The sequence below is a fragment of the Propithecus coquereli genome, unplaced genomic scaffold (genome assembly GCF_000956105.1).
Source record: "Propithecus coquereli isolate 6110/MARCELLA unplaced genomic scaffold, Pcoq_1.0 Scaffold59, whole genome shotgun sequence".
NCBI classification, from domain to species: Eukaryota; Metazoa; Chordata; class Mammalia; order Primates; family Indriidae; genus Propithecus; species Propithecus coquereli.
This window is the reverse complement of record NW_012151840.1, coordinates 5,249,046-5,266,224: the sequence shown is the minus strand read 5'-3', so window position 1 is coordinate 5,266,224 and position 17,179 is coordinate 5,249,046. Positions and strand designations below refer to the sequence as shown.

The 17,179-nt window shown below is 41.9% G+C and overlaps 2 protein-coding genes and 1 pseudogene across 2 annotated transcripts in view; 1 reads left to right on the top strand and 2 right to left on the bottom strand.

Moving 5' to 3' along the window:
* TCHH (trichohyalin) overlaps window positions 1-6,206 on the bottom strand; it is a 29,853-nt gene extending 23,647 nt beyond the window's left edge. Inside the window, exon 1 of the mRNA XM_012658549.1 lies at window positions 6,110-6,206. The gene's annotated coding sequence lies outside the window, so the exon portion shown is untranslated. The remainder of the gene's footprint in view (window positions 1-6,109) is intronic.
* A 2,101-nt stretch (window positions 6,207-8,307) lies between these two features.
* LOC105821811 lies at window positions 8,308-9,139 on the top strand (annotated as a pseudogene).
* A 4,240-nt stretch (window positions 9,140-13,379) lies between these two features.
* RPTN (repetin) lies at window positions 13,380-16,509 on the bottom strand. The gene is made up of 2 exons (XM_012658509.1): window positions 16,372-16,509; window positions 13,380-15,596 (listed from the first exon to the last, which is right to left on the bottom strand). The coding sequence occupies exons 1-2, from the start codon at window positions 16,507-16,509 to the stop codon at window positions 13,380-13,382; spliced, it is 2,355 nt and encodes a 784-aa protein (XP_012513963.1).
* Window positions 16,510-17,179: the final 670 nt, after the last annotated feature.

The following is a 17,179-nucleotide window of genomic DNA, read 5'->3' as shown; positions in this document are numbered from 1 at the left end:
TTACTCATCAATGGCCAAGATATTTTGAGCTCATAGAGACTGGAGGTTGTCAAGGAATCTGACTCCTTTCCTTACACTGGTTTCTTGTTGGTTTCTTTTTTTTTTTTTTTTTTGAGACAGAGTTCCACTCTGTTGCCCTGGCTAGAGTGCCGTGGCTTCAGCCTAGCTCACAGCAACCTCAAACTCGTGGGCTCAAGCAATCCTACTGCCTCCGTCTCCCTAGTAGCTGGGACTACAGGCATGTGCCACCATGCCCGGCTAATTTTTTCTCTATATTTTTTTAGTTGTCCAGCTAATTTCTTTCTATTTTTTTAGTAGAGACGGGGTCTTGCTCTTGCTCAGGCTAGTCTCTAACTCCTGAGCTCAAACGATCCGCCCACCTTGGCCTCCCAGAGTGCTAGGATTACAGGTGTGAGCCACGGCGCCCGGCCTCTTGTTGGTTTCTTTAAAGGGTTTTATTTAATCAAATTATAGAGAAAATTCTTGTTAATTCCTATGGAGACATAGCTCTTCAGCTTCCTGGCTTCTTTTTTTCTTTCAAAGGGAATAAATTATAAAGAGGAGGGATATTTGGTAGTTTACTGAATCTTACCTAAGGTTCTTTTCCATCTCCTGAATGTGGCTCCTAGTTTTCTAGAAATTCCTATCTTTCTTGGGAAGAAATTATCTAAAAATAAGGGACCCTTTCTTTGAACTTCAAGGACAAATAAAGGAAGAGAGAAGAATTAGGCCATTTTGGTTTGTAAATATGTGGAAATAATTCTTTAAAGAGGTTGGTAAGGTTGGAAGTAGAGATGTTTTTTATAAAGCTTGGCTTAATCTACAGACTCCAGAGCTACAGTGAGTCACTTGTGCAGTGGCATCCTAATGTGTACGGCCATCATCCTCTCCCTCTGCTTTTTTCAGAGTGAGTCTACGAGCAGTGGCTGCGTAGACCATTGGTCCTCCTAGGAGAGCAATCATGGTGTGGTTCACAAACTCAGTGCTCTGCTCAGACACACAGAGAGATTAAATGTGAAGAGTACCTTCTTTAATTTCTCACCTGACACACCACAAACTCATCTGGCTATACCATAAGCGGGAATAAAGCACATGAGTGAAAATACCCCAGAGCGCTATTGTTTTAAAACCAGGTTCTAGCAGAGGCTGGGAGACTGTTTGGCAAAGATGCCAAGACAGAGATTTCTGTGTTATGTGGGAGGTTGCACTAGATCACCCCCTTAAGTCACAGAATCATAGAGTTGGATCATCTAATTTAACTTAGAAATCATCAAACTCAAATCCCATTCATTGCAAAAGTCCCTCCACGGTAATCATGACTGGTGGTCATGCAGTCTCTTCTTAAACAGAGCTAGTGATGAGCTCACTAGCACCTGAAACAGTGGGCTTTGTTTTAGGGCTGTAAATACAAGGATACTTGTCCTTAAATTGGGTAAAATCATCTTCCTTTTAATTTGTACCTAATGGCTCTAGTCCTACTCTCTCAAGCAATGTAGAATTGCTCCTCATTTCATGTGACGCCCTTGAAATACTTGCAAATGCCTCCAACATTCTATAAGTCTTCTCTAGGAGGGAGGTCCTTATCACATTCCTTCGGAAGAACTCCAGCACAGTGTCCGGTGTCCCTCATGATGTCTGGAATGAGAAGTGGCAAAGCAGAGAGTTCTATTTCCTTCCTATCTGGACACTACTTCTATTAATTTAACCTAAGATTGTTTTTTAGCCTGCTTCATTTTTCCTTAAAGCAATCACAGTTTGCTGCTATCCTGTTATGATTAGAATACATGAAAAGCCCTAGTTAGACCTCTTATACTCGTTGCTGTTAAACCTGGTGACCTTCATTCCACCTCCTCATCCACATTTGCTCCTCTAAAGCCCCACTCATTCTTAAAGGCCCAGGCCAAACGCTTCCTCCCGCAAGAATCTCACTAGTATTCCCCCAATCAGATGTAATTTTTTTCTTCCCTCGTGTTCCCTTGGCCCTTATATTTGATTATAAGCCGAGCACAATACTCTTCAAATTAAATGTGTTGATTTATATGTACTATATCTCTTAGTAGGCCGTGGACTCTGAGGGCAGGGATGGTTTGATGCATGTTTGTGCATTGTGTCTCATGTGTGGCTGTTCTATCAAAGACTTGACTTGATTTGGTAACCTATGAGATTCTGCCCCATGGATCACAGTACCTGTCGGGTAGGCTCTTTTCATTGGCTTGGGAGGAAATAAAATGATTCAAAAACATGAACTCCTGAAGTCAGATATGGATTTGAATTCTTTTCTTGCCACTTCAAGATATATGGTTTTGGGTAAGTTACTTAACTCTCTATGCCTCAGCTTTCTCTTCTGTAAAATGGAGAAAATAAAAAGCACTCAACTTACTGGAGTTCATGAGAAATTTACATGGAAGAAGGCAGCATATGACACTCAGTACTGTTCCTGCTGCACACCCAGTGGTCGGCAAAATCAGTAACGGTCATTTTTTTTCTCCTATTGGTAAACAATTGTTTTGTTCTTTTGAACTAATCACATGGAATTATAATTGTCTTCCTGCCCATAGATTGTGAATCCTAGATGGAAGACATCTTGCCTCTCCACATCCAGTGCTCAGCACAGTGTCCAGATAATCGTCACCAGTGTTTGTTGAATGAATGAATGATTCTGAGACTTTCAAACTTCATCTCTGAAGTTATACATATGTAAGATGCTGCTGTTTTTAGTAGGTGTTGCACTACTCAGCCTTAAAAATGAATAAGATCAATGATTTCCTTGGCTTTAGGGAGTTTATGACCCAGTGTAAAAGACACACTTGCAAATTATGAACTTTAAAATAAGCAGAATGAATTAGAATAATAGGAGCAGAAAGATGGGGTAGAAAAATTAATGACTAAGGTGGTAGGGAATGGCTTTATGGAGGTGAAATATGAAGTGAGATTTTAAGGAGAAGTACAGTACTGGTTGAAGAAACCCAGCAGCCAATTTAGATCCTTATCATTAGTTAAAGTCTAGGACAGTTGCTTCTTCTGCCATGAACACATTTGCCTTGCCCCATCTGAAGTTATCTGCCCCTCCTTTGAACCTCTGTGGCGTGTTCTTTCTTATCCCTTACCCCCTTCTGTTATAGCCCTTGGTGTGCATTAAGTGACCAACAAATATTGTTACATTGCGTCATTGCAATATGCATAGCTTAGTACCTGCCTCTACCCCTGACTAATTGCAAGCTCTTTCAGGGCCTGAGTTGTATCTTCACAATTTTCTAGTGGCCTAGACTGTGCCAGGCACTATTCCAGGCCCCTCTCAAGTCCTTACAGACACCTGATGAAGAAAATGTCATTATAGGAATTTTAAAATGAGGAAACTGTGGCTCACACAGGAAGTTAAGTAGTTGGGCCAAGATTGGAACCATTTCTACTGGACTCCGAACCACTGCTCTTAACTCCATAGCATACTACACCTCTTAGCATAGTTGGGGAATCTAGTAAAATGCTCAATAGTTATTTATGAAATGGGATTGAATTTACTGAAGGAACTGAAAGCATGTCTCATTCAGTGGCAGGCAAGGCTAGGGCAAAGCCCTACAGTATTGGGTTTGGGGAAGTTATAACAAAAAAACAAACAAAAACCCCAAACAGTTGCCAGGGACCTCCCATCAGGCAGTAACCAGCATGTGTCCCTTTTCACACTGATAGCTGTTTTAGCAGACAGAATCTGATGACCAGTACAGATGACAAAAATCTTACTTGTTCATTGGGCAGAGGGTGACTTGTGTTTTTTCAACACTGTTGTCGATCTCTTAAGGACCTAGGGAATCTAGTGACCAGTAGGTGGCACTAGAACCCCATGGGATATTTTTCTTTGCTTTCCATCCACGGAGTCTTTCAGCCTCTGCAATGTTTACTGTGCATAAGCAGGCTAGCTGATTGATCTAGACATTTAGTTATAAATGCATTGCAATCTTGAAGGAGACATTATAGATAGTATTGCTCCAACTCTTCATTGTAAGTATAAGAAAACTGGAGCATAGTCTGGGGACATAAATGACCCAAAGTTGGAGGTGGTGTTATTAATAACAGTGCCAGAACTGGAGCTCAAGTTTCCTGACTCCTACCCCAGTGCTCTCTCTTTCTCTTAGACTGCTGCTACCTGTTTTTTAAAATCTTATTTTATTTTTTATTTAAGAATTTTCTAGCTTCGTTGAAGTACAATTGACAAGTAAAATTACATAAAATTACCTGATGATTTGATATATGAGGGCTGTCTGGAAAGTATCAGCCATTGTTAATATAATGAGAATGGTTACATGGATGGATATTTCCCAGACAGCCCTCATATGTGTGTATTGTAAAATGATTAGCACTATTAAGTTAATTAATACATAGTTACCTTTTTTATGATGAGAATATTTAAGATAGACTTTCTCAGCAAATTTCAAGTGTATGATGTAGTATTGTTAACAGCAGTCACCATGCTGTACATTAGCTCTCCAGAACTTATTCATCTTATAACTGCAAGTTTGTACCCTTTGGCCAACACCTCCCTATTTTTCCTATCCCCAAGCCCCTGGTAGCCACCATTCTATTCTCTGCTTCTATGAGTTTGACTTTTTTAGATTCCACTTATAAGTGAGATCGTACAGTATTGGTCTTTCTCTGTCTGACTTATTTTATTTAGCATAATGCCCTCAAACTTTATCCATGTTGTTACAAATGATAGGATATCCTTCATTTTCATGGCTGAATAATATTCCGTTATATATATATATATATATATATATATATATAAGGAAATTGTGGTGTGTATGTATACACACACACACACACAATTTCTTCATCCATTGACAGACACTTAGGTTGTTTCCATGTCTTGACTATTGTGAATAGTGCTGCAGTGAACATGAGAGTGAGATATCTCTTTGACATACTGATTTCATTTCCTTCAGATATATCCCCAGGAGTGGGAATGCTGGATCATATGGTAGTCCTATTTTTAATTTTTGAGGAAACTTGATACTGTTTTCCATAATGGCTGTACTAGCTTACATTCCCAACCACAGTGTACAAGGATTCTCTTTTCTCCACATCTTCCCCAACACTTATTATCTCTTATTTTTTATTTATTTTTTTTTTGAGACAGAGTCTCACTGTGTTGCCCGGGCTAGAGTGCCGTGGCGTCATCCTAGCTCACAGCAACCTCATACTCCTGGGCTCAAGCGATCCTCCTGCCTCAGCCTCCCGAGTAGCTGGGACTACAGGCATGCGCCACCATGCCCGGCTAATTTTTTCTATATATTTTTAGTTGTCCCATTAATTTCTTTCTAATTTTAGTAGAGACGGGGTCTCGCTCTTGCTCAGGCTGGTTTCGAACTCCTGAGCTCAAGCAATCCACCCACCTCGGCCTCCCAGAGAGCTAGGAGTACAGGCGTGAGCCACCACGCCCGGCTTATCTCTTATTTTTTTTGATAGTAGCCATCTTAACACGTGTGAGGTGATATCTCATTGTGGTTTTGATTGCATTTCCCTGATGGTTAGTGATGTTGAATATTTTTTCTTAAACCTGTTGCCCATTTGTATGTCTTTGGAGAAATGTCTATTCAGGTCCTTTGCCCATTTTTAAATTGAGCTATTCATTTAATTGCTATTGAGTTGTTTTTATTCCTTATATGCTTTGGATATTAACCCCTTCTCAAATGTGTGGTTTGCAAACATTTTCCCCCATTCCACAGGTTGCCTTTTCATTTTGTTGATTATTTTCTTTGCTGTGCAGAAGTGTTTTAGTTCGATGTAGTCTCACATATTTTTGCTTTTATTGCTTGTGCTTTGTATCATATCCCAAAAATTACAGTCCAGAGCAATGTCCAAAAACTTCGTTTTATTTTAGGAGTTTTACAATCTCAGTCTTACATTTAAGTCTTTAATCCACTTTGAGTTAATTTTTATGCATAGTGTGATAGAGGGGTGTTGATATCTATTTAATAGTTGTTTTTAGTGCCTTTTTCTCTTAAGAATGCAAGCTCCTTTTTAAGAGATTGCATTTTGACAGTGGGTACTCAATAAATGTTCATTTCAAATTAGGCTCCAAGTGAGTAAGTTTCCAAACAAATTAGTTAACAACAATGGTGCAATTCATTTTGTGCTCGGGTCTCAAAGGAATAGAAGACACGTCAGCTTCTTAATGATAGTATGGTTTTGTTGGAAAGGATGAAACACATAATAGAAGCAACAAAAGAACACTTGTATATGCTGATATCAGAAAGCAAAATGCACACAGTGCAACCTCAGTACAGGAAAATCAACAATGCAAAGAAGGGTTTGTCACTGAGGGAGAATTATAGAAAGTAAGTTTTGAATTGGCCTTTTAAGGAGTTGAGGGTTAGGAATTGTTGAGTTTGGACTCCAAGGGAGAATAAGAAAAAGGGAATGTGTCTAAGGAGCAAGAAAATAGAGTGATCACAATCTGAGATTCTGCAATTCATAGAGGGTGTTGGTGGTGCTGAGGGGAACCTATCTACCCCTCAGAAGTGCTATTAAATGGGCTTTTTCAGGGAGAGGTGCACAGGAAATCTGAGAGAGAGAAATGTTGGGTCCTGGGTGGTGGGGGAAGGTAGGGTGGGTGAAAGCAACATTATCAGCAGAATAGGACAATGGGCATAGAATGGTGGTACAAGACATCAAAAGAACCATGGTGTCATGGAGAGGGTCCTTTCAGTTGAATTTGGTGCAGCAAGCACCCGCCAAACACTTACGTGAAGTATTCTGGGTGATACAATGATGTGTGGAATAGGCATAAACCTTTCCTTTTTTTTTCCCAAGATCATCATATTTTTAATTCAGTTAGTTATAGTATACATAAAGAAAAATGTATAAATTATAAATGTTCGCCTTGATATTTCTCAGAAAGTATACACATCTGTTTAATAGAACACAGTACTAGAGAGTATTAATTTATTAAGTATGAAATGTCTGATTTTCTTAAGTACTAAGTTTGACAGTTCGTATCTCTGACATTTCGCTCTGTTACTTCTTGTTTTATTTTTATTGTGAAGGTACATCCTCATTCTTTCTGTTTTTTTTTTTTTTTTTTTTTTGAGACAGTGTCTCACTCCGTTGCCTGAGCTAGAGGGTCGTGGTGTCAGCCTAGCTCACAGCAACCTAAAACTCCTGGGCTTAAGCAATCCTTCTGTTTTAGCCTCCTGAGTAGCTGGGACTACAGGTATGTGCCACCATGCTCGGCTAATTTTTTCTGTATATTTTTAGTTGTCCGGCTAATTTCTTTCTATTTTTAGTAGAGATGGGGTCTCGCTCTTGCTCAGGCTGGTCTCGAACTCCTGACCTCGAGCTATCCTCTTGCCTCGGCCTCCCAGAGTGCTAGGATTATAGGCATGAGCCACCATGCCCAGCCCATCCTCATTCTTTCAAATGCATGGTTTGGCTGGTGATTATCTTTCAAAATTTTTTTAGAGCAATTTTTGTGAAACCATGGATAAGTCAAAAATTTGAGTTATTTTCCAATATCAGTTCCATCATGGACAGCTGGAAATATCAACGAAGTGTTTGAGAAAGATGTGACTAATGAATGCACAGTACATTGATAGTTTGAAGACATAAAAAATCTTTTCTTGAAGAAACTTATTTATTTTCTATTAAAAATAATATTAGAATTATTTTTAATAGTGTAGGGATTATTACATTCTTTATTAAATGAATGAAATAAAGGGGAAAGATAATAAATATCAAATAAGGACAAAAAATAAATATCAAGTAAGCAAGAAGATATCAGATTATATTAAATAAATCGCTTTTGCATATATTATCTCAATTACTTTTATGCAACTTTGGAATTTTTAAGCTTTGGAATTTTTAACCCCATTTTACAGATGAGAAAACAGATTTAAAGAGATAAGATTTTTCCCAAGGTTTTAAAACTGGTAAATGTTGGAGCTAGGTCATAAATATCAGTCTTTTAATTTTAAATCCCCATCTATTTCTATATAATTGGTCAGTCACCGTTCTTGGTGCTGAAGATACATCTATGAATAAGATACAATTTCTGTCTTCTAGGACCTCACTGCTTGGTGGGAACAGATGGGTTTAAAACTGACTTCAGTGCTATGTGATGAGCTCTGTACTGATGATAGGTCCAAAAGGTGCTGCCAGTCAGAAGAATGGGTAGGATTTTGGCAGGCAGAGATCAGAACAGCATTTAAATGGAAGAAATATTAATAGTATAAGCAACAATATGAAGACTACAAAGTTAATGTGAAATCTAGGGGCAGGCCAGAGCAGAGCCACGCAGCCAGGGCAGCCACTGTCATGGACGCCTGGGTCTGCTTCAGTGCTCAGGGTCAGGCCCAGGAGCGGCTATGTAGAGCTGCTCAGTATGTTCACTCTCCACTTGGCCATGCCCTGCAGAGACATGGAGCCAGTCCTGAGTTACAAAACAGATTCGACAACTGGAGGGTCATCTGAGCCTTGGAAGAAAGCTTTTATGCCTGGGTAACTCAGCAGATGCCCTTGAGTCAGCCAAAAGAGCTGTGCACCTCTCAGATGTTGTCTTGAGACTCTGCATCACTGCTAGTCACCTTGGTTGAGCCTTGTACTTTGCCTGTGACAATGTCCTGTGGGCTGGAAAGTCTGGACTGGCTCCCCGTGTGGATCAGGAGAAGGGGGCCCAGCGTTCATTCAGATACTATCTGTTCTCCCTCATCATGAATTTGGGCCGTGATGCTTGTGAGATTCGCCTACTGATGGAACAAGAGTCTTCAGCTTGTAGCCGGCGACCAAAGGGTTCTGGAAGTGGAGTCCCAGGAGGAATTGAAACTGGGGGACTTGGGGGACCAGGGACACCAGGAGGAGGTCTGCCCCAACTGGCTCTGAAGCTTCAGCTCCGAGTCCTGCTCCTGGCTCGAGTCCTTCGAGGTCATCCTCCACTTCTGCTGGACGTGGTCAGAAATGCCTGTGATCTCTTCATTCCACTAGACAAACTGGGCCTCTGGCGCTGTGGCCCTGGGATTGTGGGGCTCTGTGGCCTCGTGTCCTCCATCCTGTCTATTCTCACCCTAATCTGCCCCTGGCTACGTTTGAAGCCCTGACGTTCTGGCTCAGGAAAAGGAGGGGACCTGAATTGGGGAGATGGAATCTTGGATCGTCCCCCTTGTGCCAGCTTCCTTCTAATTCTACTCCTTGGTTAAAGCTAAAATTCAGAGCTTTAGGGATGGAGGAAGGAGCTTTGGGAAAGATGAGATGAGGATAGGTGACCCGTGAAGTCAATAAGATGATTCTAATATCCAGATATGACGGAGCTGTTGTTCTTTTACTCTTTCATTGTCTGTGACTCTCTTGTCTTTTTACTTTGTGTCTCTTAAGTCCATTTAAGAGTCTGTGTCTATGCATCTCTCCTTTTTACTTTCTAAGTCCCCTATCCAGGAATTTAATCGACAGAATTACTTTTTGGTGGAGGAGGTAAAAGGTTTTTGTCTGTAACATTCTAACTGCCTTCTTTTTTCTCACAGAGGTGGCTTATGGCAGATTTTTCCTCGTTCAAACTCCAAACCATAATTTTTAGACTCTATGTCCCAGTGGACTCTTTCCTCATATCTCTGCACCACAGGTTGTTTGATGCTTCCTCTTCCTTCCTCTTGTCCACCTCACCAACCTCCCTCATGATTTGCCTGTTACCCTTCCCTATACTTACACCTTCAGATTTCTGCTTATACTTGACTTCAGAGCTTTGTTCTCTAGCCTGTTCTTACCCCTTCTTTGCCTACCCAGAATGATGCTGTTTCTAGCATCTTGCTGTAAATATTGTACAATGATTCTGAGTAAATAGCTGTGGCTCATGCCGACAATGGAGAGCAAGCTTTCCAGGTCAGCAAATTAAAGATTAGTTTGCTCATTGGCAAAAAAAAAAAAAAAAAGAAAGAAAAAGAAGTCTAGGGGCATTGGGGAAAACTGGGTTGGAAATGTACACTGAAACCAGATTGTGGAGGCTTCCATGAGCATTCAATCAACATTCATTTACTGGACATGCTTCGTGATGAGCTACTGTTCTAGATGCAGAGGATGCGGTAGCAAACAAGACAAACAAAATCCCCGTTCTTATGTGCTTTACATTCTAGTAGGGGGAAAAAGACGAACGAATAATGTAAAGACAAAGTACCAAGTATGAAAAGTGCTGAGAACAATACAACAATAAAGAGGATAGAGAGTGATTAGGGGAATACTGTTTTAGATTAAATGTCAGAGAAAGCTCATCTCATGAGGTGACTTTTTGCCTGAGACCTGAATAAAATAAGGAGCCAGCCACACAAAGATCAAGGAGAAGACTATTCCAGGTAAAATAAATAGCAGGTTCAATGGTTTCCGGATGGGAACCAGCTTGTCCTGCTAGAATTGTAGAAAGAATGCCAGGGTGGTTGGAAAACAGCAAATGCAGAGGAGCATAGTGAAAGATGAAGTCTGGTAGGGTCCCTTCCTGTAGGAAGGCCCTGGGAAGGATGTTGGGTTTTATTCTCAGTGTGGAGGGTTTTAAGCAGGGAATGGCATGATGTAGTTTGCATTTTTGAAAGGGACAGAGAGCCCCATCAGGAAGCTGTATTCCAGGAGAGAGATGGTGGTGGCTTGGACTGGAATGCAAGAATCATGGATTTGGGCTGTTTTGTATTTTGAGATAGCAAAAAAGGACTTGTTGATGAGTTTGATTTGGGGAGAGGGAATGATTATAATAGAGAATGTCTCCTAGGTTTTTGGCTTGAGCAGGGTGGATGACCTACTGAATGCTTGCAGGAACCCTGAGCATCTTCCAGATTTTGAGTCCTTTCACCCTTATCCTCTGTCTTCAGATTTATTTTTCTGGGGACAGTATAAATTATAGAGAATGTTTGTGAGGAAGAGTCGTCTTACTTCTGAACACATATGCCATTTAAGCAGCAGCCAATATACGGGCCTTCCCCTTGATCTTGAGGCCAAGGACAACCCATGGCCTTTCTCATTCTCCTCTCTGCCCGGATTGTGGTCCTAGCTTAGACACTTTCCCTCTATGAAAGCCTTTCTTAATCCTTCCAGGTATAGCTATTTACTCCCTTCTTGGCATCATAACAGCAATTTTCTTCAACTTATGACATTGTGCCTGGCATAATGGTGGTTTGCTTTATGTATCTTTCTTACTATATTTTAATCCCTTTGAAGAAAGGGGCTGTTGTTATGAGTTATTACATTCTTCTCATAGTGAATACAGTACGATGGCCCTCAGCATGCATTCCTATGTCGTTCTACATTTTCTAGACTTCCTTGGCAGCTAGAGTTCTGGGTATAAGTTAATGTTTTTCCAGTCAGGTGTGTTTGCATGATTTTTGGAAGGTGAGAGTGAGATGGTGACCATTGTGCTGTGATTTGGGTTATTTCCTTTGGCAAACAAGGTTATAGAGACATGAGTGTTGACAGACAACTTTGGCAGTAATGCCAGCAGCTTCTGAATCCCAGGTTTCTGAGTCCTGGACTGTATCTCTGGTGATGTATTAAACTCAATAGTTCTAGAGGTTGCTTGCTAATTTCTAATAATTCAGCCCTTATCGTCCTAGGCATTAAATCCTTTATTGTTTAAAACACCTAAAAAGATAACTGTTTTCATTCATTGAGCCCTGATTAAATGAGGGGTTCATTCAGTCTCTCTCATCTGTTTCTGTGTTTTATATACAGTAGACACCCAACAAATGTTCAGTTGAATTTATTCCCAAACCAGAATTATTTCCTCCATCTCCCCACTTATTCCAAAACAACTAATAAGTATCACTAGACAACAGTGTCTGCAATCAGTGCTGAGCAATGCAAAGTTGAGTAAGATTGGTCTTATTCCCAGTTTGGTAGGGGAGATAATTACAACAGAGTATGGGCCAAATGAGATAACAGAAGTGAGTAGGAACTTAAAGAAGGGAGTGCCTGGAATGCCCAGGAACTCTGCTCAGAAGAGATGATGTTTTAGTTGGGACCCAAAGGATGCTTAGGTTTTTGCCAGCTCGCAAATGGCAGGAAGGTATTCCATGCTGATTGGACAGCATATTCAAGGATATGAATTCATGATAGACCACGATGTACTAAGAAAAGGCCAAGTCCTTGGCATGGCTGGAGAATTGGATGCTCCTGGGAGGGGCCTCTCATGAGACTAGGCTGGGTAGGTTATCTGGGTCAGAGAGTGAAGAGCCGGTATGCCATGCTAAGGAATATGAACTTCAGTCTAGAGTCACCGGGGAGCCACTGAGGCAAAGGGAAATTAAGGCAGTGGATATGGAGACATGAAAAGAGATTCAAGAGTTATGAGGGTGTAGACTTGGCAGGACTTAATGCCCATTTGAATGTGGTGGTAAATGAGTGGTAAGGGTCAAACGTGACTCCTCAATTGGGGGGAGGAGAGCTGAAAATTATATTAAGTTCCATTTCGATTCTTTGTTATTTGTTTTATATTGATTCTTATTTTTTTCAGTGCTCAGGATCTCAGGGAACAAAGTGATTTTAGAAGTCAAGAAACAAGGTCTTATTTTTGGAAAATGGCTCCCAAGCGAAGATAGCATGGCCCCACAGGGAAGAAGGAAAAGAGTCATCAAAGTCATTGCTCACCAATCATTTATTGGGTATTTTAATACAATTTCATAATCTGCACATAAATTTTCTTATAAAGGGTTTTCAGGCCTTGGCAGCTATGGATTTGACAATAATTTTGGTTCCTTGGAATCTGCAAACATAAGACATATGCTTTCTCTCTATTTATATAATCTGAAACTAGACAGGCATGAAGTTGGAATAGGTCTAGTCAGCTCTAGTGATAGGCACTCAGTGGACAGTCCCTGTGGTGAGAGGTAGATGCCTGGGCGTGGGAGGTGTTGTTGACATCAGAGGCCCTCTGTGGTCCCTGGCTCTCCTACTAGCCTCTCACTGTGTTTCATTCTAGTCCATGAAGCTTGCAATTCCTGATATTTTATCCACAGATGCCAAAGCTCACCAAAGCCCAGGTTTCCTCTCCTCAATTGTAATGTAAATCTTCAGAATGTCTTTCTTGTTTTTAAACTTTAGGGAGAAGTGTTACCTTTCAATATCCATGCAGATGGAACTAGGAAATGATTTAACATCCCAAATTGATTAACATTAAGATATGATTATTTCACCCAATTTACCACTTAGATTTCACCCAACCAAAAAACACTAGAATTGCTGCTGATGGAACTGAAAAGCCATAAAGTGAATGCTAGTCCTCAAAAACATCCTTGCAGATAGAAAGAGTAGAGGATAGAGGGAAGACATATGTTTTCAACCTGTTAAACAGAAGTAAAGATGAACTTGACACATAGGTTTCTTCTTTGGCTTCGTGGCTTTTGCTCTGGTTCTAACGTAGCCTAGTACTGATGCGATTTCTGCTGTTGCACATAGTCATAGAAGGGGTTGGGAGCAATAGCTGCTTTGATAGGGTGATCTCCACCTTGTTCTCTTCTTTGAGGCCTCCCACCACTCTGGGTTGGATGGAAGGCTGGCTCCCTGCGTCTTCCCTGTAAGCCTCGGCTCTGGTCATCCTCATTCATGCAGAATTTTTCTTTGTTAGGACAGCCTCGCTGGGTGCCTTGGGATTGTTGATCCTGGGACCCTTGATACTTCTCTTTCTCCTTGTAGTTTTGCCTATCCCATTGTTGCTGATGGTTTTGATCCTCTTCCCGGGTTTGCCTATCTCGCCTCTGATGGTTCTGCTTGTCTTCCCGGGTTTGCCTGTCTCGCCACTGATGGTTCTGCTCGTCTTCATCTTCGTGGGTTTGCCTGTCTCGCCTCTGATGGTTCTGCTCATCTTCCCAGGTTTGCTTGTCTCGCCTCTGGTGGTTCTGCTCATCTTTGTGGGTTTGCCTGTCTTGCCTCTGACGGTTCTGCTCATCTTCCCAGGTTTGCCTGTCCTGTGCCTCCCATGGACTTTCCAGCCCCCCATGGCTGTGTCTGCCCCAGCTTTGATGACTCTGCTCTTCCTCTGCCCTGTGGCTCTTCCCCTCGCTCTGGCTATGCCTGGTCTGGGCCTGTCTGTGGCCCTGCTCACTACTGCATGATTGCCCATCTCTCCCTTTGTGGCAGAGTGGTTTTTCTTGCTGTATTAGTGCTAAGAGCTTGTGTTGGTGGTGCTGGTTATCCTCTTCAGGCTCCCAGACCTGGTGGCTGTCCTGTTGCATGTCCCTAGACTGGAATCCCTGTTGCTGGTTTTGGTACACTTCCTGTCCTGGAGTCTGTTGACTTAGTCTCCCTGATCTTCCTGATTGCTCAACATATGAGTCCCTTCTTGTCCCCTCAGTCCCTTGGAAATACCTATTTGGCCTTTGTATTTCAGTTTTCCCAGTCTGTGACTGACCATAGTGGGAACTCTGGTTTTGTCTGTGTGTCTGACCATACTGAGAGCCCAGGCCTTGTCTGTCTGTCTGACCATAGTAAGAATTCTGACTTCGTCTGTCTGTCTGACTGTATTGAGAGCTCAGGCCTTGTCTGTCTGTTTGGCCATCTCGAGAGCTCTGGCCTTGTCTGTCTGTCTGACCATATTGAGAGCTTAGGCCTTGTCTGTCTGTCTGACCATAGTGAGAATCCAGTCCTTGCCTGTCTTTCTGGGCACAGCCTGATTCCTGATCCGCCCTCCCAGACTGTCCATAGTAAGAGCCTGATTCCTGTTGGTTTGTCTGGCTATGGTAAGAGTCTTGTCCAAGTCTTCCAGATTGGCCACAGCTTGATTGTTGCCCAAGCCTTTCAGACTGACCATAATAAGAATCCTGAACTGGTTTCTCACACTGATTTAAGGCAAAGATATATTCTTGCCTTTTAGGATGGCCACTGCTAGATTTATGACTCAGTCTTTTACCAGAGCTGGAATCTTGACCTTGTCTCTCTGACTGATCAAAGCTGTAATCCTCATCTTGTCTCTCAGACTGACCATAGTGGGAGTCCTGACGCTGTCTCTCAAACTGACCATAGTGGGAGTCCTGACGCTGTCTCTCAGGCTGACCATAGCGGGAGTCCTGACGCTGCCTCTCAGACTGACCATAGTGGGAGTCCTGATGCTGCCTCTCAGACTGACCATAGTGGGAGTCCTGACGCTGTCTCTCAGACTGACCATAGTGGGAGTCCTGACGCTGCCTCTCAGACTGACCATAGTGGGAGCCCTGACGCTGTCTCTCAGACTGACCATAGTGGGAGCCCTGACGCTGCCTCTCAGACTGACCATAGCGGGAGTCCTGACCCTGCCTCTCAGACTGACTGTAGTGGGAGTCCTGACCCTGTCTCTCAGATTGACCAGAGTGGGAGTCCTCATGCTGTCTCTCAGACTGACTGTAGTGGGAGTCCTGCCTTTCTTCCTCATGCCTCTGCCTGTGTTGCCTGCCTGTGTTTCCTGGAAACTTATGGTCTTGTGTTCTTTCCTGCCCCCTTTCTTGCCGGGAAGTTTTATCTCCACATGGTTTATTATCTAGCTTATGATGGCAGGCTTGGACCAATTGGAACACCAACAAGAGATACTCATGAAAATCAACATGTCCATTTCTGTCTCTGTCTAAAAGGCTCATGATGGTTTCCACAGACTCTGGGTCATTTGGTCTCTGTGAGAAGATAAAACAAAGAGCAAAATCAGATGTTGTCCTGTGGATACTAAGATGTGTATCAGTGTTCATGCCCCAGTCCATTCACTCCTGCATGGGCATTCCTTGGTTGAGAAACCATTAATCTGGAATGGCTTGGGCTTGGTTCTAGTCTTTGATCAACTGGTTCTCAGAGTCCCATCCCTTGCTGGACCACTGGGTGCATGACCACAGGGAGTAGATACTCTAATTTAAAATGAGCTCCATTAATAATTAATTTGAGTCATTCGAGAAAGTTATTCCATCTCATCACAGGCTATATTCTAATTGTTTGCCTGCTTTTTTCTCACCACACTGTGAGATCCTGGAAAGAGGGGAAGCTGATTTTATTCATGTGTGTGTCCCCAGTGCCTATTGGCATGGAGTAGGTGCTCAATGACTCTTTATTGACTAATTGATTGAATGATTGAATAATGAGAATACATGGACAGCACTAAAATATGGGAATCCAGATATGAATCTATGGTTTTCTTCTGAGAAATTATTTCCTGTTACTTTGAAGTTGTAGTCCATCCTGTTCAAACTCAGATACAAGGAGGGGTGTGTGTGTGTGTGTGTGTGTGTGTGTGTGTGTGTGTATGTGTGTATGCTGGGAGAGAACTATTAAGGAATTGCCTGAAATTCTTTTTGTTACAGGGTGAAGCATGAATAAATAAAACAAAGCATCAAACTCTGGATGCTAGTGTCAGAATCATTCACGCTTGACTCTATGAGGCCAAGTGTGTATGTATCTTACCCGGAGGATGTCTCCAAACTCAGCCAAGAGCAGCTGTTTCAACTCTTCCTTGCACAGTGAAGCACAGTCCCCATTCTCTTTGGCATATTTCTGGAACACCTCGATCACATTGAGTATGCTGTTCAGGAGTTGAGGCATTTTGGCAAATACAGGTAAACCTAAAAGAAGAAACAAGACTTTATCTGTGTTTAGGATAAAGACCAGGACACAGCATTTCCAGGGGAAAAGTGGCTGCTGTTAGTCTGGAAAAGAATCTTAAGAAATAAACATCTTAGCTCTTCCTTAGCTATACCCCTCCCTTGCTGTGACTCAGAGTCAGGCTCCAAATATCATGTGTTATAGTGGGAGATGGATGCAAATTGTGTTTCTTCTGCTAGAAAAAGAGGCAATTTCTTAAAAAACAAAAAAATGTATGGTAGGCATTTTACATATCCCACCCTCTACTCAAGGTGGGACTTGCTTGATTGAAACTCTCAGAACAAAAAGTAAGGGAGGTCAGAAAGCCCATAGAGGCAAGGGCCAGAAGCTGGCATAGTAGGGCATAATTTTCCACCAACAACTAGCACACTGCAGGAGGTATTAAATAGATCCTACTGAACAGGTTTCAGTCTTCTAATGAGGCTTCCTCAAGTAAGAAAAAATGCTAAAAGTCTTTCTCCATGGTTTAAAGAAGCTTTCTGGGAGGCTAAATTCCAACAAGTGCTTCTGGTCTGGATGGTTGTTTTGGGACATGCTTATAAAATGAAAACAATGAATACAAAAGCTCTTGAGGACAAAAATAGCAAGTGAATACACAGCGAAATTAACT